The sequence below is a fragment of the Anguilla anguilla genome, chromosome 3 (assembly GCF_013347855.1).
Source record: "Anguilla anguilla isolate fAngAng1 chromosome 3, fAngAng1.pri, whole genome shotgun sequence".
NCBI classification, from domain to species: Eukaryota; Metazoa; Chordata; class Actinopteri; order Anguilliformes; family Anguillidae; genus Anguilla; species Anguilla anguilla.
The window spans coordinates 68,260,023-68,285,759 of record NC_049203.1 but is presented as its reverse complement, the minus strand read 5'-3'; the positions used below and the strand labels follow the sequence as shown (position 1 = coordinate 68,285,759).

Sequence of the window (25,737 nt, the reverse complement as noted above, 5' to 3'; positions counted from 1 at the left end):
TCTGTTATAAGCTCCACATTTTATGTAACTCCTCATCTCAGGAAAAAAACAAAAAACCTAGAAGTCGTTGAGATCTCTTCCCTCGAGCCGTTGCCACATTGGAGCACGCGCACCTGCTGCGCATTTGGGACTATCACCACCCACCTGCTCAAAGGCGCACAGGTAATGGGCGGTAGATTTTCGTGGTAGATACAATTGTGCGCAGATAATTGTCTGAAGTCAATTCGAGGGTTGTTGTGGCAGTGCTTCAGTGTTTCCAAACGAGATGGGATCATCAGCTTAACTGCAAATTCGCGGGGCAGAACACAGTAGCCCCCCAGTAAAAGATATGGGCTCGTGCTTATTTGGTTTTTACTTTAATCAGAATGTTAACAGAAATAATTTAGGTGAGCAGAATTGATCGTAACTAAAATGCAGAAAATCCGCCAGTTATCAGCGGCTATTAATAGCATGAAAATATAAAAATAGGTTTAAAGTGTGTAAAATTGAGAAGAAACATCAAATCTTAACGATAAACCTCTCTGTCGTGTTACCATTTTGTTTTAACTTTTTCCTCGTAAAATGGGAAATTGCTCCATCTGCTGAACAAATGCAGGAAATGTCTCTCATATCCTTTGGGAAACAGGTTAGTTCTGGGGCTTTAGGCCAGGAGGGGAATCTCACGAAGCAGGATCACTGAGTAGGCTGGATAACTGCGCTGAGTAAAACTCGGAACCAGGTTTTAAGTCCATGTTCCAGATTTTGGAGGGATCTGGCCTTTACTCAGGTCAGTATCCAGCTAACTCTGTAATCCAGATTCGTGAAATACACCCCTGGCCTTGGAGGCTCGACTGGTTTTTTGCTGTTACTCTGCATTTAATTAATCGATTAAAGCAGGTGGTGAAACAATTATCTAAATTCTCCTGGTTACTTGGGTCTGAATTGGGTGTTGATTTTAAGGTGAAAACAAATGTTTTTTTTTACATTAGTTCCTCTGAATGTAATTCTACTGTCGATACCTTCGAAAGGAGAAAAAGAAAACTTTCTGGTTGTTACAAATAGTTACAAAACATGTTGTAGTCACAAACTGAGGCATGCCACATGCAGTAAAACATTGAAAACAATTTTACAGTTGTGATCAATGCCTAAAAATAAACAGATTTCAGTGTTTATGTGATACTTTGTTTATACAAGTAAGCACCTGCAGTTTATTTACTTAAGTGCCTGCTTTAAATATAACTGAACATTTTATCAAAATAGAAATTGGTGCAAAGCAAAAGTCTGGGTACTCCTGGTCAAATTACTTACTTTTTAAATTTATTTTCGAAGTGAAAACATGTTGAAATAACCTCTGACATACATACAACATGCCATTTCTGTAAATACCACTAATGCAAATGCTTTCTGTTTTGCAATAGCTTATTTTTCTTTTGCATGAGAAGAGTGGGAAGCCGTAAAGCAGAAGGGCTAACATACAAACTCAGTACTTATGAACGTTGCTCTAATGTAATCTAGCATAACGTTCAATTCCTTTGTAGTTTGACACAGGACCTACAAAAATATTTGGCTGATACTCATATGTATTCCTCTCCACGGAAATCTTCAGTAAAATGTGTCTTTATTGGTTTACAAAATTCCAGACCATAAAACATCTTTCATTTAACATTCAATATTCAAAGATAAAAAATAAGAAACAAAAAAAAAACAGGTAAACATTTCAACATAAATGGAACAAAGCAGACCTTCACAAATACAAAAGCAGAAAGTGATCGATTCATGTAAGTCCTGAAATACCAGACTTCACAATAATAAACGTTGTTGTAATTATTTCCATTGCGTTTTTATTTTGTTTTTTGACCAGTATAGAAAGCCCCACCGTAAGGCAGGGCTAACAAAAAATTAGTTGATACTCATAAATGTTCCTCTCCACGGAAATCTTTAGTAAAAGGCGAAAGATTTATGCGATCTGAAGAGAAACCAGAGTGTACTGAGGTGCTAACGACTTTGGTAGGGGCCGGATCAAAGGCACCACTTCACACATTGACGGGTAGAATACACATCCGATACAGTGATCCTATTAACTGACCGGACTACTGTTCTTAATACGGTGCATTGAGTTGATTTGCATTACAATTGTTATCTTAAGTGTAATTACGAGCAGAAACATTTAATAAGTACGAACACGAGTGCGCAGTAGGTAATTTCAAATGTGACGTCACACTTAAGGTTCATTTAACCCTTTAGTGTACGCATTGTTTCTGCGTTCCAATTTTTGGTTTAATGTTTAGGCTACATTTCCATATTAGGCTACTGAGCTTACTGGCTCAGTATAGATCTGCATTATTAGGTTTATTATTATGTAGGTGAAGATTTGGCTGGTGTCGGTAAAAGGTCCAATGGGGAGACATGTTGTTAGTGGGATAGGTGGCAGGAAAAATAAGAATGAGAAGAAGGAGGAGAAAACTCTAAATCCCCTTAGTTTGGGCCTTTATAGTGTGGACATGTGAAGTTATTTATGAATTCTGTCTGTTGAAATGGGGTGAGAATGTACAGAATTTAATGTTTTTAAGGGCTGAGTGTCTGTGGCTGTTGTGGTTATTTATGTGGGGAACCCTGAAAAGTGCCAAACTCTCGGTGTTGTATAGGTATGGGACATGCCCCCGCCAAGGCCTAACTTGGCGGGATGGCATACCTGCCATCCCAACATCTACTTTTGTTTTTAAAAAATTGATGCACACCTCTAGAATTTTGTGAAGTCACAGAACTTCATATTTTGTCACGCAGTGTTGATTGAACGGCCAAATGTAGAACACCGAAAATTAGTTTCATGGACGTGCAATCATTTCGGTTTATTTGAGTGACAGAACCATGCAGCGTATGGACAGAACGCATTTGTGTGTGCAACAACTTCCCTCGTTGAAAATCCGTGATTTTTGTTAAGCGACACCTCCGTCCTGCACTGGAATCCGAATTACTTCATAAGTGGAATAATTAACCAACGTAAAATCCGTCTTAACGTATCTATATTACATTTCTAGTTGGGATTTCTTTTCTTAAAACCAGTATAGGAAGCCCCACCGTAAAGCAGGGCTAACAAAAAATTATTTGATACTCATAAATGTTCCTCTCCACGGAAATCTGTAGTAAAATGTGTCTTTATTGGTTTTTTACATTTTACATTTTTTAAAACGTATTCCTTAAAAAGTCAAAAGGAACTCAAAATACATTTAAACATAGACATTCACTAAATTTCATGAAAATAAAAAACAGAAAAGAAGGAAACCTAATACAATCAGCCCATACATATATTTAACTAATAGTCACACAACAATAATTATTTTAAGAATATTTACAATAAATAGTTTTTTTTTTTTTTTTTAATTAAACAAAAATACGTGCGCTCGGGATGGTGTGAAGAGCAGGTGCCCCTCCTAGGGGGGTGGACTATATGATGAGTTCTTTCCAGTGGTCCACCCCCCATTTCTCTCTCGCCAGGTCCTTGTTCTTTCGAAAGTCCACCAGAACATTTATTTTCATGGACGTGCCGTCAGTTTCGGTTTATCTGAGTGACAGAACCATACAGCATAAGGACAGAACGCATTTGTGTGTGCGTGTGCAACTCCTTCCCTCGTTGAAATGCGTAATTTCTGTTAAGCGAAACCTCTGCCGTACGATGAAGTCCGAATTACTTCATACACAGAATAAATCATCAACCTTGGCTTTTCTCAGTATATTTGTACTACGTTTAAGATTTTTTTTTTTTTTTTTTTGAACCAGTATAGGAAGCCCCACCGTAAGGCAGGGCTAACAAAAAATTAGTTGATACTCATAAATGTTCCTCTCCACGGAAATCTTTAGTAAAAGGCGAAAGATTTATGCGATCTGAAGAGAAACCAGAGTGTACTGAGGTGCTAACGACTTTGGTAGGGGCCGGATCAAAAGCACCACTTCACACATTGACGGGTAGAATACACATCCGATACAGTGATCCTATTAACTGACCGGACTACTGTTCTTAATACGGTGCATTGAGTGGATTTGCATTACAGTTGTTATCTTAAGTGTAAGTGCGAGCCGAAACATTTAATAAGTACGAAAACGAGTGCACTGTGGGTAATTTCAAATGCGACGTCACACCTAAGGTTCATTTAACCCTTTAGTGTACGCATTGTTTCTGCGTTCCACTTTTTGGTTTAATGTTTAGGATACATTTCAGTATTAGGCTACTGAGCTTACTGGCTCAGTATATATCTGCATTATTTACTTACCCAAAAATTACCGCATAACTGAAAAACGTTACCCCATATGTAAATGGTAACTCGTTTTAACGTGTAAGTGACTCGGTCACGCGGTGAGCCCTCTAGTGGCTCGTGTTCTTACTGCACATCTTCCTTTTGAACGATTATATACTTACAAAATCTAATATATGATCAGAAGACATTTTTCACTGAATATAAACAGACTGGGGGGGAAGCAGGCTTCTTGCGTTCTATATTGTGAACACAGATTAATTAAACTATTTGTTTAGCACCCTGTTTTTGACTGACTGCAATAGTTTTTCTGAGAACATTCTGTTACTGGTCATCATCTGGACAAACAGGCATCGATTAGAGCTGCCACCTAACTTCACTTAGTTTCTTGGATCTGGACTGGATACTGATTTTAAGGTGAAAACAAAAAAACCAGCAGAACTTGTGGTTTTCCAGAACCTGGGATGTACACCCCTGGGTTAGTTCCTCTGAAAATATTTCTGCTCATGATACATGACATAACTCTATAAATAGTAATGGACAATTACTTTTTATTTTTCTTAATTTAACACTTTGGGGGAAAAATACAATTGTAAATGTGGTACGTACCAAAGTTGGGATACCTGAGTCAGTACTTAGTAACACAGCTTAGTATGACAGCTTCCTGAAATGCATTGCAGCCCAATAACAGACTTCGTTGTTTCTAGGAATTGTTCATATTTAGCTGAATCCATTCTTCTTTCCAGCACGCAATATCTCCTGTGCCGCTGGCTGCCACAGAGCCCCACAGCAATAACAGGTCCACCCTTGTGCTTAACGGTTGGCAAGGTGTTCTTCTCTTCAAATGCTTCCTCTGTCTTTCTCCCGACGAGTCTTTGGTGGTCGTCCTCGGCAACCGAAATGAGTTCGATGTCAGTTTAATCCGTCCGCAGCAGAAAAGGCTTCCTTCTGACCACTCAGTTCGTTTTGCGTTCTAGCAAAAAAATGGCTGCCGTGCATCACCCAGGTGGGTGCTACACGTAGGCGGTGGGTGAGGTGAGTTCCCGCTCATCACAGTAAAGCACTTTGAGCGTTCGGAAAAGTGCTATATAAATCCAATGATTCATTCATTCATTCATTCATTTGTGCAAGCAATGATGCACATTGCACCACTGCTGTGAGGTCAGCTAAACCCCCCCTCTGCGCCCTCCGCCCCCTCTGCGCCCTCCGCGCCCTCCGACCCCTGCTTCTCCACATTTTCTCTCCTCTCAGACTCTGAAGTTTCCCAGCTTCTGCTCACCCACCGCCCTACCACCTGCGCCCTCGACCCTATCCCCTCATCTCTCCTCCAGGCAATCACACCTGACATCCTCCCTTTTGTCACCTCCCTTGTGAACTCCTCCCTATCTTCTGGATGTTTCCCCTCATCCTTCAAGAGGGCCCACATCACCCCGTTGCTGAAGAAACCCACACTAGATCCTTCAGTCATTCAGAACTACCGCCTGGTATCTCTCCTCCCTTTCCTATCCAAAACACTTGAACGTGCCGCATCTAACCAACTCTCTGCTTTCTTCTCTCACAACAACCTGCTTGATCCCCACCAGTCTGGCTTCAGGCCTGGCCACTCGACCGAGACTGCACTCCTCTCGGTCAGTGAGTCACTCCATGCCGCACGAGCAGCCTCCCTCTCCTCTGTCCTGATTCTTCTAGACCTCTCCGCTGCATTTGACACTGTGGAGCACTCTATCCTACTGTCCTCCCTGGCAGCAACAGGGATCTGCGGCACAGTCCTTGAGTGGATTGAGTCTTACCTCTCTGACCGTTCCTTCCAGGTTGCCTGGGCGGGTAAGGTATCACCACCCCGTCCCCTCGCCACCGGAGTTCCCCAGGGCTCAGTCCTCGGTCCCCTTCTCTTCTCCTTGTACACCAGATCCCTTGGCCCTGTAATATCTGCCCATGGCTTGTCCTATCACTCTTATGCCGACGACACGCAACTCTTTCTCTCCTTCTCCCCATCGGACACACAGGTCCCTGCCCGCATCTCCGCTTGCCTGAGGGACATACAGAGCTGGATGGACAATCACCACCTGAAGCTCAACCCGGGAAAAACGGAGCTAATCTTTATTCCTGCTCTATCCTCTCCCCTCCTCGACTTTTCCATTTCCCTAGGGGACACCTTAGTGACATCATCACCCTGTGCCAAGAATCTCGGAGTGGTGATGGACAACAGGCTGTCCCTCTCCAAGAACATTGCAGCAGTAAGCCGGGCATGCAGATTTTTCCTATATAACATCCGCAGAATCCGCCCCTTTCTCACCACCTACTCAACCCAGCTCCTGGTCCAAGCAATGGTTCTATTCCACCTGGACTACTGCAACTATCTTCTGGCTGGACTACCGGCATCTGCCACCAGACCCCTGCAACTCATTCAGAATGCTGCGGCTCGCCTGGTCTTCAACCTCCCCAGACACTCCCACGTCACTCCCCTGCTCACTACCCTCCACTGGCTGCCTGTTATAGCTCGCATCAAATTTAAAACATTGGTCCTAGCATACCAGGCAGTCAAGGGATCAGCCCCAGCATACCTCCACAAGATATTCAAACCCTACATGCCAGCCAGATCCCTCCGTTCTGCTACCTCAGGACGCCTAGCACCTCCCCCTCTTCGCACCTGCACTTCCAGAACACGTCTCCTGTCTGTTCTGGCCCCACGATGGTGGAATGACCTCCCTGTGGAGGTCAGAACAGCTGAGACACTGACCCATTTCAAACGACGACTGAAGACTCACCTCTTCAGGCTGCACCTCTCCCCATCCCTCCCTACCCACCTGTAAATTACTGTAAGCTTAGGGTTGTAACTAGGCAGCTGTTTCGTAGGTGACTTAGGCGCATTAACTGTCTTAACTACTGCTTGTATTTTTTCCATAGACTGCGTTGTTGCCGTTCTCGTTGTTAGTGTTAATCAGTTTAACCTTCAGGGTCCAAGTTGAACTATGCGGTTGTTCCCTGCACTTGGACCGGTACTTCTCTCTAGGGGTTTCATCGTACTTGTTCCTGGTTATGGTTATACACTTTGTTGTACGTCGCCCTGGATAAGAGCGTCTGCCAAATGCCTGTAATGTAATGTAATGCAATGTAATGTAAACCTTTCTGCTGGGGGGGCTTGGCGTACCTGACCTGTCTACGGGCAATACTTGGAAAGTCTTCCAGGGCCCTGTTTCATGAAGCCGGATTACTGAGCTATAGCTGCATAGCCGCGCTGAGTAAAACCCAGAACAGCTCTTTTTACTTCAGTCCATGTTCCAGATTTGAGACGGTTCCGGGTTTTACTCAGTGCAGTTATCCAGCTATAACTCAGTAGTCCTGCTTTGTGATAACAGGCCCCAGGTCTGGCCTTGGCTTCAACAGTTTCCCCTTAACGTCCATGTCTTAATGACGTTTCAGCCTGACAGTGGAGTATCTTCTCCTGCTTTGTAAGAGACAATTATCTTTGTTCTCCAGCTCTCGGCTGCCAGAGCTGTGCTTCTCAGGCTCGGCCCCCGGGGGACGAGGCACGCTGGTTGTCATTCCCACCAGAGCTGCAATCCCAGAATTTTAACAAAGCAGTTCATTTCGCTTAACTAGGTCTGTGTCATGTTTAAGGGAGAATTTACCATCTTAAGCCACATTTTATGTCAGAAAGAACTATGCATGCCAGGAAGAATACAAGTCCTGTGTTCACATTGTGCTTGTTGTGCTATGTTGCAGCCAATTACACAAAAGGAGCTGACAAAATTTTTTTTAACTGATAAAATTAAAGACTGGGATGAGAAAACAGGCTACTAATTAAGTTGTTGAACATGTGTTTAAGTTCCTTAAACATAAATTATAATTTTTCCTTGAGCTTGTTATCACAATGTAGGTTTGGCTCATTATCATTTTCTTTGTCTTTTCAATTCTTCATTATCTACCATATGGTTAATTTTAGTGGCCATGTGTCCACACTTTTCACCAATTAAGAGCCTATTGATTCGCCTCAATCTTGAATTTGACCAGTTAAAAAGCACCATTCGTTGCTTCAAGTAATCGCTTGCAGTATAGCAGAACGTGAAGATGGGATTTTTTTTATTCTTCATGGCAACCATAGCTGTTTCTGACATAATGTGGCTTAAGAGAGTAAACAATCCCATAAAACACGAAAAGTGTAATAAAGACATGTCAACAGCTTAAAAATTCCGTTGTTTCAATTGTTAGAAAAGAAAAAACCCAGCGTACACGGTGTCCCCGCGGACTGATTTTGCGATTCTCTGGCTTGGAGGAGTCCATGGTTGTTGGTCAGTGTATTAAACACTGGAATGGTTTTCATCCGACTGAATTTAAGGCTGCAGCTCTGGTCCTGGGGAACCGGTTTTCTTTTTGTTGCTCTGCACTTCATTAGTGGGATTGCTTGATATCTTTCTTTTTTTTTTTTTTTTAATTATCTGCACTTTCCGCCGAAGTTTTCTAGCTCCAACTAGTCCTACAGTTTTTGCACTACGTTCAGACTTTTTACACCAACATGACCGACTAGTTCCAGACATCTAGCTCCACAGATTTTTTTGAAATGTTCAAAACTTCTTGAGATATTCAATTTTTTGTGAGCAATTTTTCACCATAGGAAAGCATTGTAGAATGTTAATTTAGGCGCCCTCTAGAGTCCACAAAACATATTGCTCATACCCATCGGTAAGCAAACCCCACACAATTCCTCCAGGAATTGTAACCTTTCTAGTTAATCAATTGGTAGATGATGAGAAGGTTAAATACCTTCACCTGGATACTTGGGTCTGAATTCGTGCTGATTTAGAGAAGCCTCAATCGTTTAGGTAACTGTGTAGTGTAACTAATCTAACGTAACGAACAAACGTGATTAATCGTAGCAAATGTAACAGCACACGATGCAGCAAGTAAATTAGCCTACTTGTGATCAAGCGCGTTTTTCTTTCGGAGCGAACACGGGAAGCCCCGCCACAAAGCAGGGCTTTAACCTGATTTATACTTCGTGGTAGCCTACGACGATTGCGACGTATCGCACGACGTTTTACATTTATACTTCGGGCTGTGGAGAGGGTTCTGTTGCCCGTGGTAACGAGACGCCAAACCCCTGATGTTCACATCTGTGAAAACATTGCGCCTGGTGAAATTACTGAGAAATGGGGGGAATACATTTAATATCTACTTTTGTTTTTAAAAAATTGATGAACACCTCTAGAATTCTGTGAAGTCACAGAACGTCATACTTTGTCACGCAGTGTTGATCGAACGGCCAAATGTGGAACACCGAAATTTATTTTCATGGACGTGCCGTCAGTTTCGGTTTATCTGAGTGACAGAACCATACAGCGTAAGAACAGAACGCATGTGTGTGTGCAACTACTTCCCTCGTTGAAATGCGTAATTTTTGTTAAGCGAAACACCCGTCGTGCGATGAAGTCCGAATTACCTCATAAGCAGAACAACTCATCAACCTCGATTCTTCCCAGTGTATTTACACTACGCTTCCGATTAAAATTTTTTTTTTTTTAAACCAGTATAGGAAGCCCCGCCGTAAAGCAGGGCTAACAAAAAATTAGTTGATACTCATAAATGTTCCTCTCCACGGAAATCTTTAGTAAAAGGCGAAAGATTTATGCGATCTGAAGAGAAACCAGAGTGTACTGAGTTGCTAACGACTTTGCTAGGGGCCGGATCAAAAGCACCACTTCACACATTGACGGGTAGAATACACATCCGATACAGTGATCCTATTAACTGACCGGACTACTGTTCTTAATACGGTGCATTGAGTGGATTTGCATTACAATTGTTATCTTAAGTATAAATGCGAGCCGAAACATTTAATAAGTACAGAAACGAGTGCACTGTGGGTAATTTCAAATGTGACGTCACACCCCAGGTTCATTTAACCCTTTAGTGTACGCATCGTTTTTGCGTTCCAATTTTCGGTTTAATGTTTAGGCTACATTTCAGTATTTAGGCTACTGAGCTTACTGGCTCAGTATAGATCTGCATTATTAGGTTTATTATTATGTAGATGTAAATGTCCAATGGGGAGACATGTTGTTAGTGGGATAGGTGGCAGGAAAAATAAGAATGAGAAGAAGAAGAAGAAGGAGGAGAAAACGCAAAATCCCCTTAGTTTGGGCCTTTATTGTGTGGACATGTGAAGTTATTTATGAATTCTGTCTGTTGAAATGGGGTGAGAATGTACAGAATTTAATGTTTTTAAGGGCTGAGTGTCTGTGGCTGTTGTGGTTATTTATGTGGGGAACCCTGAAAAGTGCCAAACTCTCGGTGCTGTATAGGTATGGGGCATGCCCCCGCCAAGGCGTAACTTGGCGGGATGGCATTCCTGCCATCCCAACATCTACTTTTGTTTTTAAAAAATTGATGCACACCTCTAGAATTCTGTGAAGTCACAGAACTTCATATTTTGTCACGCAGTGTTGATTGAACGGCCAAATGTAGAACACCGAAAATTATTTTCATGGACGTGCCATCATTTCGGTTTATTTGAGTGACAGAACCATACAGCGTATGGACAGAACGCATTTGTGTGTGCAACAACTTCCCTCGTTGAAAATGCGTGATTTTTATGAAGCGAAACCCCCATCCTGCAATGGAATCCGAATTACTTCATAAGTGGAATAATTAACCAACGTAAGATTCGTCTTAACGTATTTATATTACATTTCTAGTTGGGATTTCTTTTTTTAAAACCAGTATAGGAAGCCCCACCGTAAAGCAGGGCTAACAAAAAATTAGTTGATACTCATAAATGTTCCTCTCCACGGAAATCTTTAGTAAAAGGCGAAAGATTTATACGATCTGAAGAGAAACCAGAGTGTACTGAGGTGCCAAGGGACCGGATCAAAAGCACCACTTCACACATTGACGGGTAGAATACACATCCGATACAACGATCCTATTAACTGACCGGACTACTGTTCTTAATACGGTGCATTGAGTGGATTTGCATTACATTACAATTGTTATCTTAAGTGTAATTACGAGCAGAAACATTTAATAAGTACGAGTGCGCAGTAGGTCATTTCAAATGTGACGTCACACTTAAGGTTCATTTAACCCTTTAGTGTACGCTGCGTTTCTGCGTTCCAATTTTTGGTTTAATGTTTAGGCTACATTTCAGTATTAGGCTACTGAGCTTACTGGCTCAGTAGGCCTATAGATCTGCATTGTTTAATTACCCAAAAATGAACGCATAACTGAAAAACGTTGCCCCATATGTAAACGGTAACTCATTTTATCGTCTCAGTGACTCGGTCACACGGTGAGCCCCCTACAGTCTTATTTCGTCTCACTGCACATATTACTCTGAACACCTGTTTACTTCGAAAATCTGAAATAGAAGACATTCCCCACTAAAAAGACTGGGAACAAGCAGGCTTTTTGCATTCTGCATTGTGAAAATAATAATAAAAAACAAACAGATTAAACTATTTGCTGAGCAATCTCCTGTCTTTGACTGACAACGGTCTTTTTTCATCAGTATATTCTGATCTTCATCTGGACAGTTGTTGCTGGATAGTTGCAAACAGTGCTGACAAACAGGCGATTTTTGTTACGAGTGGGACACATCAGACCCGGAAAGGACGATAAATTCCTACCGAACCATCGTTTACGGAACCGTACGCAAAAAGTGTGGCGGCAACAAGCCAGAGCTCAAACGCTTTGCTAATAAAACAACCCAAAAATATAAGGCGGGAAAATTTTGAATGATACTCCCGTCTCCAAAACGCGTTTGTTTACCCATATAGCTTAAGACAGTGTTTTTCAACCCTGGTCCTGGGGACCCACTGCCCTGCATGTTTTAGATGTTTCCCTGCTCCAACACTCCTGATTCAAATGAATGGGCCATCATCAAGCTCTGCAGAAGCCTGATAACGACCCATTCATTTGACTCAGGTGTGTTGGAGCAGGGAGACATCTAAAACATGCAGGATAGTTGGTCCCCAGGACCAGGGTTGAAAAACACTGGCTTAAGATGTGGATGCCAGATGGCAAAGTGGATTCAAGAGAAAGAAAAAAAAAGAAAATCGTAAGATGTGGACAAGCTCGTGCGCCAGCTGTGCGCATGTGGAAGAACTTTTCCCATAGTGACAAATGACAAGGGAATATGCCCTCTCGCTCAAGAGGAGGGTATCGCCACAGGGACAAGACTCATATGCAGTCTTAGATGATAGCTCCGAGCTGGCAATCACTGTCCCATGAGTTCTGGTTTTCATGCCAACTTCTTACTTAAAAAGCCCTAGCATTCACGCCATCTGCCATTTGAGCTACACCTCTTGATGCGCGCACGAACGACACCCGAGGGCCACTCTTGTGCCCCCTTGTATGAAACGTTGTGCTGTGATCTAATCTGCCAGTGAACCAGCGTTGGCGTAAACTAATTTAGCCTGGATAATTGTTGGAGACGACAGCCTCAATAGACACCAGTCCTCCAGGAGGTGTAATTGACAACCCCTGCCAGGAATGGTCGACCACACAAAGTTAATAAGACACGGATACTTAAATGTGGACCTCGAATCCGAAACAGGCCCTGGTCTTCTCTCCCCCCCCCCCCCCAGGTAATTAACTGAACAGCTACTGCGACTTGTGTTTACATCTGACTCCCAGGTAAAGGGAGGGTGGAGGGGAAGCAGCTGTTCTTGGATCTGGAGGGCCATGATTTGAGTAACACGGCAATAAGAGACACAGCCGTTTCTGTTAAGAAACTACTGCCTTGAGGTTAAATTCACGATGTCAGCAATGATCTTAAGACCCTCTGCTGATGACTGCCCAAGAGCTGAAATATCAGATAACTACAGTGTATTGGGCATGACTGAGCAGTCATACCAAACTTACTTGACTGCAAAAATACATCCTACTTGAGGAGTGTAGAGCAGCAACTGGGATGGGACTCAAATGCAGCCCCCTACTCACTACCCTCTAGACAGTTGACAAGGACCATGGTACAGCCCAATGTCAAACTTTCCATTGGACAAACTCTGATTCCGACCACTCCATTGTCATATGTGGTGAAATAATGTTGTTCTCCCACTAAGTGTGGTATGTGCAGAGTGCCTTTGTTAACTGAAATATGAATGAGGTTCATTAGAAAACTAAATATTCCAAAACATTTATTTATTTAAACGACTGGCTACTCCTTGTGATAAGTTAATTGAACAGGAAACAGAATAACATTATGTCAGTCTGTGTATTACGTATTTTAACACGATATCCTAAGTATGTTGTAAAAATTCATATGAATAGGTGAAAAAGGATTCTCTTAATCTCGCATTCCCGGAAACACGACACACGGTTCAAGCGCATTATGGGGTGATCGAACTCAACGAAATAGTAGCCAGAGGATGCGCTACGGAGCTCAGCCGGTGGGAAATGATAGCACGGGGGTAGAATTTAAACCGAAGTGTTCGGGTTCGGAGAGGAGGTGCTCGGCTCTTTCCTTCAATGAATAGACCGAGGAAGTTGCAGTCACGAGCGAACCTGCGAATTGGAACAGGTTACGAGGGGACAGAATCTGTAAATTTAGTTGAAACGGGACATTAGCCTACGTCTAAACGATTCCCTCCGCTATTGCCGATGACTAAACACATTTTAAGGAGGCAGAATTGAAAAGTTTATTGCCCCCCCTCCCCCATCCGTTATCCAAGCGGAAATGCTGAACGTGGCTCACCGCCTGCGCTTCGGAGGTCAGTGAATATTTTTGCAAGCGATTTACGAGCTACAAATTACATAATTAAGAATTTGTTGCCTACCTATATGCCTAAATTGACGTGGCAATTGACCTGACAAAATATGTTTCGTTAAGTTAATAGGCATAATACACGTGGTGGTTAATATGGCCACATGAAAGGTTACATCCAGGAATAAGCAAAGGGATCATCATATCATCAGGTGTCCAGAACGACATACAAGTTCAGTGAACGACAACGTTGCTAAACTACACAGTGTGGACTTTACGGCGTAGATGAAATTTATTCGGGACACAGACAAACGCAGCAGTGCTGCACGTAATCTCCGCCCTATTAGACCGTCCTGTATCTGTGGCGATAAGAGGTGGGCTCCCACTATTGGTTGTACGGCTTTCCTGGTGTTTCATGATTGGCTGGGGCACTGTCCCGGAGAAGCGAATGGAGAGTTACTTGAGGGAGAGGTACGCCTCTGTTTAAATGGAGCCGCCGCTACCTAGAAAACTGGAGCTTTGAAGGTCCGTCTTGAGTCAAACAAGTGCCTCCAACCATCTCAATCATCCACTCCGCGAGCATCAATTCCCGTGATTACGCAAAACTAACGGAGGTACAGTAGGCGTCAGTTGCGCTGAATTTTCATTTGAATCGTAACTTTGCGGCATAGGCTGTAATCCTTGTTGTTTGATCTCGCCGTATCGAAAATTCCATTTTTATCTTAATGCCAAAAATAATTTCCAACTGCGACACTTGACAAGACTAGTGCAAGTGTTGTGCTTTGTTGTGAAGAAATGTTGGTAAACCGGCAAGTTTTGGTGCAACTGCTTCCGAGAATTGTAGTCTAATTCATTGTTTCATGCAGTTTTAACGAGTGGCGTCTGAAGTTATATAGTCCTGTTTAATATTTTCCTTGTTCCATTTATATAGCCTACTTGTAATCAAAGTTCATAACGTAGGCCTAGTCTAAAAGAACTTCTCCCTTGAATTGTCCACTTTCAACATTCAACGTAGCCGAGCAGGTTAGCATGATCACGCGAGTTATGTTTTGTGTTATGCAACATTACCTGTTTGCAACTGCATTGTTGCTTGAATAATGGTCCCGTTGACGTTAATGTGGTTCCCACGATAGAATGCATCTAAAGTAGCAACTGTAATTAGAATGTAAAGTTTATAAATAAACTTTAGTGTGGTTGCTTCGGCAGTTGCCTGATGAAAAAGTCAGCATCTTAAAAATTACCAGTCTAATATTATGACAATTATTGTATGGGTTAGTTTAGTTGACAAGTTTTAGCATGAGTAAGTAGGATCGGGTGAAGGTTTGTTATAATAATAATAATAACAATAATAACAATAATAATAAAAAATATTATTGTTATCGTTATTATTGTTGTTGTTGATAGTAGCAGTTGCATTTCTTGTATTACTGATGTACTAATGATAATAAAACAGGCCTTATAATAATAATAGTACAATAAATTGGAAATATTAATGTAACATAGTTATATAGCTATATGGCTAGGCTAGATTATAATGAAATAGTAGACTGGCATCATGATTCTGGTAGCTAAGTGCAGTTTTGGAATGGCATGTCTAGCTTAAAAGCTGTAGGAGGAGTAGCATTTAGAAATTTAGGCGGAAAGAAAGTACCATGCAAGAAAGGAGGCAGCGGGTTGCTGAAGCAACCACACTAATGTTGTGGTGTCAGTCTGTTACAGTAAAGTATTGCAATAGTGTAGTGTAGTATAGTATAGTAGCTGAGCCTTACGGACGTTATTTTTGAATACGAGCTGGTGCAGGATGCAAAGATAAGCAGCCAGGGGTCTGTCAATGAGGCAGACCCCCCCCCCCCCCAACCCCCAACCACCACCAAAAAAAGTGTGTCTTCACAGCCCACGTGTCTCTTTTAGGCGCGGAGATGTCCAAGAAGATCCAGGCCGGCTCGGTGGTGGAGATGCAGGGAGACGAGATGACCAGAGTCATCTGGGAGCTCATCAAGGAGAAGCTCATCTTCCCTTACGTCGAAATGGACCTGCACAGGTGAGGCCTGCCCTCCGGTTCACGTGTGTCCCGAGAGTCCGCATCTCATCATGGGCCACGCTTCAGCTGGGGAGGTGGAAATGTGGTGTAACGGGTAAGGAGCTGGTCTTGTAACCTAAAGGTCACAGGTTCGATTCCATGGTTGGACACTGCTGTAGTACCCAGCATTGCCTCAGTATATAGCCAGCTGTATAATTGGACGCAATGTAAATGTTATGTAAAAAAAAAAAAGTTGTGTAAGTCGCTCTATATACATCCCTCTCTGTGTGCATGAAGTGGTCTTCCCACTCCTGATTGGTCAGAACTTTGGACTGTGACCCTGCAGAATAAATGTACATACCCCGACCTTCGGCACCAATCGTTGCGGTTAATGCAGTCGCATGTTATCTCGGAGTGGGCTTGGCGTCACCTCTCTCATGCTCTTCTAAAAGCACGTTTTACATTGGTTGGCAAAACTGTCATCTCTAAACGAGTCTTTGCACACCCGGGTGTTCATCAGATCACAGGCGGTGGCGGCCGCTGAGCTGAAAATCGACCGGGCGGAAAACTTCCTCTCAAACCGATTATCGATCTCAACCTGTTTTCAGTCTTATTCCTTGATTATTAGCAAATACAGTGATTAATTCACAAATTACTGTGGCGTCAGCCATTGCAAGTTCTTCTCAATTAGACCATTAGGCGAGTAATAAAAAACATTTTATGTTTGTTTTTAGCAGTTACACTCGGAGAATATTCATGGCAAAGATCTACAATGCGCTGATTTTGTGATTCGAATGATCCTGTTGGATAGCCTTTATTGCGGGTTGTGATTAAAACTAATGCAGTGTTAAACTGAGTGGTGTATATCTTTATGTTAAAACTAAAACTTTATAGTTTAATCTCCCTAACATGATGTGAAGAAATAAACGGTGTGTTTGCTGGCCAATGGACTATTCAGATCTTTTTTTAATCAAGGAAAATGAATGAAAACGGGTTGAGGCCAATGATCGGTTTAAAGGGAAGTTTCCAGCCCAATTCACTCTTACCTCACCGGCTGCCACTGATCGCAGGTGTTTATTGGAGAGAAACCAAATTATTCTAAGAATAAAGAAAAGCACTCTGGCACACTGTGTGCTTGCAATAACACAACTCCAAGTATACAGTATGTGGGAGGGCTTTTATTTATTTTTGACACCACTGTGTCTGCCACAAAACTCACACTAAAAATAAATCGATGATGAATTCCTTTTACGTGCATCATCAGTGGATTTAAAAACGATTTAAGAGAGGTGAGGAGAGGGGGTGACATCTTAACTCCCACCAGTCTAAATCTGAAAGTGTAGCGTGCATCTTAATCTCAGAGTGTAGGGGTTCCCTGGTAGCGTTCTCAGTCTGGTAGCGTCCGTCAAAGCTAAGTGGGTCAGCCGCAGCGCGCTTAGCTGGAGTTTAAACCCCTGTGACATAATGATTAGCTGCTCCGGTTGTGATGCAGTCCTGCGGTCCGGAGGTTTAGACCTGAGGTTTGAAGTCCAGGCGAAGCACGCTGCGGTCGACCCGTCGAGTCTCGCTGGGATTTAGGAACGCCCGTGACCTTTAAGACCTTTTTGGCGCGTTTCCTTGGAGACGGAATGCGGGTTTTTTGGACAGAGGTCAGCCAAGGTCACTTCAGACTGAGGGGGGATGGGGGTTGTGTGTGTGTGGGTGTGTGTGTGTGGGGGGGGGAGGGGGGTTCTGAGTGCTGTTGCCTGGAATGTGTGCAGAATCAGAGAAGCAGTGAGCTTCTCTTGGGCTTCAGCCCCCAGCTGTTAGCCCCCCAGTCACATGGTTATGGAGCGTTGCGTGTCTGTGAGGTGGACAGAGCTTCAGTTCTGACTGTTGTTACATGTTTAATTCAGATTATACAGTCTTCCCCACATTTGGAAGTGGAGCCACAAGCCTCCATTTTGTTGATGTCGTGGGGGGAGGGGAGGGGAGGGGAGGGGAGGGGAGGGGTGGGGGAAATGGGTGAAAGGTCATCACGGGTGCTGCACAATAGCCAGCTACCAAATAGAGATGCTTGCTTGAGATTATTCCTAATGGCCAGTGCAGCACATTGACCATGACAGAACCAGTAGGGACTACCAAGACGAAAACACGTCATAGCAGCCCCTGCCTCTATAGACTGCTTTTTTGAGACTTCAGATAGTGGGAACACTCCTGATTTTGGCCTAAATACCCAAATTGGAGTGGTGTAATCATCTTGTATTTACTTAAAGTACATCAAACGAGTAAGAAGGTAGATATTTAACGCCAGATGTCCTGGTGTTACACCACCTTCCTGGCTGGATTCCGAACTGTGCCTATCTGTGGTGGAGAGCTCCTCCCTTGCAGTAAACTCATTACAGGCATCTTATCCAGATGGACTTACGCACCATTTACACTGCATCCATTTATACAGCTGGATATACACTGCAGCAATGCAGGTGAAGAACCTTGCTCCAAGGGTACGACGGCCGTATCCTACCCTGGGAATCGAACCTGTGACCTGTTGGTTACAAGACCACTTTCTAACCCATTACACTACACTGCCGCCCGCATTTCATCTCGTCTCCCACAGTTACTCCAGGCCGTCGGTGCTGTAAAAGAGGAATGTCATATCAGGAAGGCTTGCCCGGTTCGTAAGGCAAAACAACACACGGGCCCGATATGGTCTGGTTATGCAGATAACGTGTTAAAGGATGAGCGTGTGTAAACATATGAAAGGATAATGTCCTGTGTTTACACAGGACAGATTTTATTATTTTCAGTTATATAATATCATCCTTTGTAATGAGGTCTAATATTATTCTATATTATTGGGGAAAAGATATTATTTATTAAACAATCTTTTTCTCTGAGCAATTTTATTCATATAAAAGAATTTAATTGTCCCATTAAACATGCAGTAACGCTGATTAGTTAGTTGAGTCTTTATTATCCCCATCTGCAGCATAGTATACAGTAGATGACAATTACTGTAAGAAGATTACCTTTATTATTTATTTTATGAAGCTGTCTTCAAGGATGTGGATAATTTTGGAGGGCACTGTATGTATTATTAAGAGCAAAAAGTATTTCATTTTATGACCCATTCAAATGTTTAATAACCCAAAGTTCAAAACTGTAAAGATTTGAGTAGTTTCAACGTAATTCCTGTACCCAATGTGTTACTATGAGGTTCTTCATTCTTTGCCCTTTCTCCCCGTTGGGTTTTTTTTTTTTGGTGCCAGCTTCGACCTGGGCATGGAGAACCGCGACGCCACGGACGACCGGGTGACGGTGGAGGCGGCGGAGGCGGTGCGGCGCCACAGCGTGGGCATCAAGTGCGCCACCATCACGCCCGACGAGAAGCGCGTGGAGGAGTTCGGGCTGAAGCAGATGTGGAAGTCGCCCAACGGCACCATCCGCAACATCCTGGGCGGGACGGTGTTTCGCGAGGCCATCATCTGCAAGAACATCCCCCGCCTGGTGCCCGGGTGGCTAAAGCCCATCATCATCGGCAGACACGCCCACGGGGACCAGGTACCGCCCGCCCGCCCGCCCATCGCCTCTCTTTCTCTCTCTCTCTCTGCAGTGCCGCTGTACCCTGAGGAAGAGTGTGTGTGTGTGTCTGTCTGTGTCTCTCTCTCTCTCTGTCTGCAGTACTGTTTACCCTGAGGGAGTGTGTGTGTGTGTGTCTGTGTGTGTTTGAAAGAGACAGAGAGAAAGAGTGTGCATGTCTGTGTGTCTGTACGTGCGTGCATGCACGTGCGTGCGTGTATGGGTGTATGGGTGTGTGTGTGTGTGTGCGTGTGTGTCCTGGAGGGCTGGTTACGTTTCTGGCTCTTGTTCCATCTGGGCTCAGTCGCAGGAGTCTGACGGGTGATTAAAAGTCTGAGCCTGAATGTCCTGGGTGGTGAAACGCTGAGGGCCTCCAGCACAGGGTCACCTTGCGTTCCCTCCCGCAGTACAAGGCCACGGACTTCGTGGTGCCCGGCCCGGGGAGGGTGGAGATGACCTACACGCCCAAGAGCGGCGAGCCCGTCACCTACGTCATCCACGACTTCGAAGGTGCGCTCGCCCCTGCCACCATTCATCTTCGTTTCTACTCCATTATTCCCTGGTCTCAGGATTCACTGATTTATCCTCCCTCTTACTGCCCCCCCTCCCCCCCCTTTTTTTTGAGCTCATAGTTCTTAACCCTTTAAGGTGTAAGATCACACACCTGTTGTTATAATGTTCTTCTTAACTGAACATTCTAATGCTGATGTCACAATCACCGCTGGTGACTGAAAGCAGTGGAGTTCTAGAACACTGATTTAGAATGTTGAAAAATAAAAACGTTCCAAAAAACCTTTTTTTTCAAAGGGTTAAATGAACAGGAACTGCGTTCTCATGGTATTCTGGGTGTAAATCACTATCTGGCCCTTGAAGAATGGAATGTTCTATAAGCATAAGGGCTGTTTTTACCTTAGTCAGAACAGGCTGGTAAATCAGTTGCCCGTTTTCTTTTCTTTTATTTTTTTTCACCTTATCTGCGCAAAAACTTTGCAGAGTCTGAACTCTGATACAGACGCCCCACTGAATGGCCGGGCTGTTGCACAGTGTGCGTTTATTTTATGAATGAGTGAGAGCCCGCTGAGCGGGAAACGTGAGGGCCGGTGTGTGAAGCGTCGTGATTGGCTCCTCAGGCACCGGGGGCGTGGCTCTGGGGATGTACAACACGGACCGGTCCATCCGGGACTTCGCCCACAGCTCCTTCCAGATGGGCCTGACCAAGGGCTGGCCCCTCTACCTCAGCACCAAGAACACCATCCTCAAGAAGTACGACGGCCGCTTCAAGGACATCTTCCAGGAGATCTACGAGAAGTATGCGTCCCCCTCTCTCTCTTTCTTCATCCCTCTCTCACTCCACCTTTCTCTTCTCCCTTTTCTTTCATTCCCTCTCTCATTATCTCTCTCTATCGCTCTCCATCCCTCTCCCCATTTCTCTTTCTCTCTCTTTCTCCATCCCTCTCTGACTCAACCTTTCTCATCCCCCTCTCATTCTTTTTCTGCCGTCCTCTCCCAATTCAAATCAACTCAATACACTTTATTGGCATAACAAATTTATAAAATTGTATTGCCAAAGCTTGATAAATGAGAAAAAAAGGAAAACCGTGACATGCAGGAAAAGAAGTAACAATAATACTAGGATAGGATCTGGATATTATATAAACATATCTCTCCCCCCTCCCTCTCTCTCTCATTCACCCTCTTGCAACACCGTCTTACACCGAGCATCCAGTTTTATTGTGAAATGGGTATTGCTCAAAATCAATACATTCAGGATCCTGTTCCAGGTCTTGAGGATGTGCTCTATGATGCTACACAAGTGCTTAAATCTGTTTCGGCAGAGATGGGGAACGTCTTAATTACTTAATTAACCCTAACGCTAATTTACACAATCTGACATTTTAGCTGCTCTTCTCGATAAGCACATGAATGACAGCCGAAGTCTGTCCTTGTGTCTCTACATGAAACCTTTTCCTGTGATCTAATCTACGGGTGAGCCAGTGTTGGTGTACACAGCCTGTTATCTCATTTGGCCCGGGTAATTGGTGGAAAAAAACCTGCACACACACACACACACACACACACACACACACACCCCGGCCCTCCAGGACGAGCATTGCCCACTCCTGCTGTTAAGGGTGGTGCCTTTGCCTGGTGTTATCGAGCTTGTTATTCCACCAGTCCTCTCTGCAGTGCTGAGTCATGCCTCTGAGGTGGTGATGTAATCATCCCCCTGCACAGACTGCATGGCTGCATGCAGGACCAGCAGCTTCTCACATCGCTGCTAACGCAGTAACGATCTCAGTGACCACCTTCTCTCTACGCCTCGTTTACACGTGATGACCTCACCGGCGTAACAAATGCAACGGAACCCTGTGATGTCACAGCAGCATTGATGTTGGTTTGGTTGGTCACTAAATGTGTGGAGCTGTCATGCTCTACCAATGACGCTCAGTGGGTTTGGAGTGGTTCAGGTTAGACCAAGGGGGTGGCCAACCCTGGTCCTGGGGAGCCGCAGGGTCTGCTGGTTTTTGTTGTCGCTTCAAACACAACGACCCCTTTAGACCCAAGAAACCTGGTGAGGGGAGTCATCTGTGTAATCGACTGCTTTAAGTGCTGAGTAACAACAGAAACCAGCAGACCCTGCGGCTCTCCAGGACCTGGGCTGGCCACCCCTGGATTAGACGGCACATATCATCTAATCCCCTTAAGTGGAAATAGTGGGGGGGGGGGGGGGGGGGGGGGGGGGGGGGGGGGGGGGGGGGGGGGGGGGGGCGGGGGGGCGGGCCAGGACGGGGTGGTGGTGGTTAGCTCTGATGACTTTGACTCTCTCTGATGTGCAGGGAGTACCGTGCTAAGTTTGAGGAGAAGGGGGACGTCTCTGATAACCGTGACTCTCTCTCTCTGCAGGGAGTACCACGCTAAGTTTGAGGAGAAGGGCATCTGGTACGAACACAGGCTGATCGATGACATGGTGGCCCAGGCCATGAAGTCGGAGGGCGGCTTCATCTGGGCCTGCAAGAACTACGACGGGGACGTGCAGTCCGACTCCGTGGCCCAGGGTGAGAGGGCCCCCTTCACCTGTCTGTTTCATCCTCCTCTTCCTCACACACCTGTGTAACAGGTATAACAGGGTCAAAACACAGGAGAAAATGAATCTCAAATCTACTCTTTGAGAGGGAATAAGGTCCCAGTTGGATTCCTCTGTAATCAATCAACACTGGGCATTTTCCTGTGTAGCCACGGATCTGATTGGATAAGAGCGTCCGCTCAGTGATTGTGATGTGATGTTCAGCTTTGAGTGACAGGAGCTCTGATGCCTCCCTCTGCCCTGCCCCCCTCTCTGCCCCCCCCCCCCCCCAGGGTACGGGTCTCTGGGCATGATGACCAGCGTGCTGATCTGTCCCGACGGCAGAACTGTGGAGGCGGAGGCAGCCCACGGCACCGTCACCCGCCACTACCGCCAACATCAGCAGGGCAAGGAGACCTCCACCAACCCCATCGGTACTCACACACACACACACACTCACACACACTCCACCAACCCCATCGGTGAGATACTCACACACTCCACCAACCCCATCGGTACTCACACACACACACACACTCACACACACTCCACCAACCCCATCGGTGAGATACTCACACACTCCACCAACCCCATCGGTGAGACACACATACTCACGCACACACACACACACACACACTCACACACCAACCCCATCGGTGAGATACTCACACACACACACACACACACACACACACTCACTCCACCAACCCCATCAGTGAGGCACGCACGCACACACACACACACACACACACACACACACTCACTCCACCAACCCCATCGGTGAGAAGCACATGCGCACACTCACACACACACACACACACTCACATACCAACCGCATAGGTGAGAAGCACATGCGTACACTCACACACACACACACACACTCACACACACACACACATACCCCATAAGTGAGAGACACACACACATGCACACACACACGCACACACACACACACACACTCACACACACAAATCACGTACAGTCATTTATATGAAGCCCGGGATTCTCTCTGCAGACTCATCTTCTTTCTGAGTGAAAGCGGCAGCATAATTACTGAACCTGCAGGCTGCCCTGCTCCAGCACAGACAGGGGCTCCTTTTCCATTTAAAAGGAGCTGGAAAATATGTTCCGTTTGTCAGGCTCTAATAAGAAATGTTCCAAAGCCTCGTCTAATAAAAAACACAAGTGCACAAACCCCCCCAGTACACCCCCCCCCCCAGTACACGCTGGTATTTTCTGTAAGGTTGTCTCTGTGGCTACGTGCGATTTGTGTGTGCGTGTGTGTGTGTGTGTGTGTGTGTGTATAAGCTGATCTTGACCCTACTACCGCCCCCCCTTGCCAGTACACGCTGGTCTTTTCTGTAAGGTCGTGTGTGTGTGTGTGTATACGCTGATCTTGACTCCGCCCCTCGCCAGCGTCCATCTTTGCGTGGACCCGGGGCCTGGCCCACCGCGCGGAGCTGGACGGGAACGCGGAGCTGCGCGTCTTCGCCCAGGCTCTGGAGGCCGTCTGCATCGAGACCATCGAGGCCGGCTCCATGACCAAGGACCTGGCCGCCTGCATCAAGGGCCTGCCCAAGTGAGCCTGTCCATCCGTCTGCGCTTAGCAACCTCTGACTGCGCTTAGCAACATCCGACTGCGCTTAGCAACATCCGACTGCGCTTAGCAACATCCGACTGCGCTTAGCAACATCCGACTGCGCTTAGCAACATCCGACTGCGCTTAGCAACATCCGACTGCGCTTAGCAACATCCGACTGCACTTAGCAACATCCGACTGCGCTTAGCAACATCCAACTGCGCTTAGCAACCTTCGGCTGCACTTAGCAACCTCTGACTGTGCTTAGCAACATCCGACTGCGCTTAGCAACATCCACAGGGCCCCTGTCTGTCCATAGGACTGAAACCGCCTAAGTCTGCAATTGAATGTTTCCTTGCTTGTACCAACCCCCCTTATTCTTTTCGTTCTCTCCCTCCCTCCCTCCCTCCCTCGCTCCCTCTCTCTCTCCAGTGTCACGCGCTCAGATTATCTGAACACCTTCGAATTTTTGGAGAAGCTGGCGGAGAACCTGAAGATTAAACTGTCGAGCCACCCCAAACTGTGATTCCTGTCCACAGGTCTTACACTGGCACACACAATCACACACACACGAACACACACGCACACACGCGCACACACAATCACACACACACGAACATACATGCACACACGCGCGCACACACACACACACACACGCACACACACACGCGCACACACGCGCACACACACACACACAATCACACACACACAAACACACACACAGTCACAAACGAATTGACACAGCAACATTCTCAACACCTGCTGGCCCCTTGAATCCAGGACTTTGACTGACCTCAGACTGCAGTGGACCTGTTCCGTCCCAGACCAGAAGCTCAGAGCAGCTCTCCAGTTAGAACCCGGACCCCCGGACCCCCCTCCCTCCATCCCTCCCTCCCTCTGGGACAGGGCGTGTGCAGCAGGGTGGACAGCACGGCCTGTGTATTGCAGAAGCATGGCCTGGCTGCCTAAAACAGCGTCCCTGGAAAGGTTCTAGAGCAGTCTGCAAACACTTGCATTCACCGCCATTCGCATTAGCGGCTCCTGGCTGTGACTGTGAGGACTATTGCTGTAGTATCCCGTTACCTCTTTTTGTATTTTTTTGTTGTGACTACTGGTGTGTTATGTAAAATGTGCCCCCCCACCTCACTGAAGCAGGACTGTATCTGTACACACAAGAAAAATGTGTCTCTTTTTACATAACAGCTGACTGTTTTATTATTTGTTAACCTTTTGAGCTGGAAGGTCACATGTATGTGATTGGAATGTTCTTAACTGAACATTCTACTGCTGATGTCACAATCACCACTGGTGATTGAAAGCAGTGGAGTTCTAGAACACTGACTTAGAATTTTGAAGAACAAAAAAAAAAACATTCCAAAAAAACTACTCTTTGCCGGTATAAAGGTTGGCAAAACTGTGGTGGATTGAATGTATCCAGTGGTGAGAATCTTGTAAGCTGCTTGTTCGAGCCTGCTTTCCGTGTCCCGGAACCCCTTTCATTTTATTAGGCATTCCTCAGCATTCCGCACCATTATGGCTCTTCAGTGATCCCCACATACAGAAATGGGGGGGGTTCAAGGTGGT

General features: G+C 45.2%; 1 protein-coding gene and 4 non-coding genes across 7 annotated transcripts; 1 reads left to right on the top strand and 4 right to left on the bottom strand.

The window, feature by feature from the left end:
* Positions 1-26: 26 nt before the first annotated feature.
* Positions 27-24,766, top strand: idh1 (isocitrate dehydrogenase (NADP(+)) 1). Of its 3 annotated transcripts, none has more exons than XM_035408632.1 (9): positions 27-162; positions 15,844-15,973; positions 19,201-19,492; positions 19,918-20,020; positions 20,641-20,818; positions 22,415-22,566; positions 22,868-23,008; positions 23,991-24,153; positions 24,586-24,679. In XM_035408632.1, the coding sequence occupies exons 2-9, from the start codon at positions 15,852-15,854 to the stop codon at positions 24,677-24,679; spliced, it is 1,245 nt and encodes a 414-aa protein (XP_035264523.1). In that variant the 5' UTR covers positions 27-162; positions 15,844-15,851. The 3 variants fall into 3 exon arrangements, with proteins under 3 accessions (XP_035264523.1, XP_035264521.1, XP_035264522.1); XM_035408630.1 differs by lacking the exon at positions 27-162 and adding an exon at positions 13,906-13,939 and having other exon boundaries at positions 24,586-24,766; XM_035408631.1 differs by lacking the exon at positions 27-162 and adding an exon at positions 14,428-14,546.
* On the bottom strand, positions 1,848-1,965 carry LOC118224419. The gene has a single exon (XR_004764643.1). It is a non-coding gene; the product is annotated as a U5 spliceosomal RNA (small nuclear RNA).
* On the bottom strand, positions 3,764-3,881 carry LOC118224418. The gene has a single exon (XR_004764642.1). It is a non-coding gene; the product is annotated as a U5 spliceosomal RNA (small nuclear RNA).
* Positions 9,765-9,882, bottom strand: LOC118224416. Its single transcript, XR_004764640.1, has one exon. It is a non-coding gene; the product is annotated as a U5 spliceosomal RNA (small nuclear RNA).
* LOC118224417 lies at positions 10,957-11,074 on the bottom strand. The gene has a single exon (XR_004764641.1). It is a non-coding gene; the product is annotated as a U5 spliceosomal RNA (small nuclear RNA).
* Positions 24,767-25,737: the final 971 nt, after the last annotated feature.

Bases quoted from the DNA above. Each gene is read 5' to 3' on its own strand.
- idh1 (XM_035408630.1), top strand. From the start codon at position 13,906: ATGCTGAACGTGGCTCACCGCCTGCGCTTCGGAG. The intron at 20,021-20,640 runs GTGCGCTCGCCC...TTGGCTCCTCAG, and splicing joins CGTCATCCACGACTTCGAAG to GCACCGGGGGCGTGGCTCTG. The intron at 20,819-22,414 runs GTATGCGTCCCC...CTCTCTCTGCAG, and splicing joins TTCCAGGAGATCTACGAGAA to GGAGTACCACGCTAAGTTTG.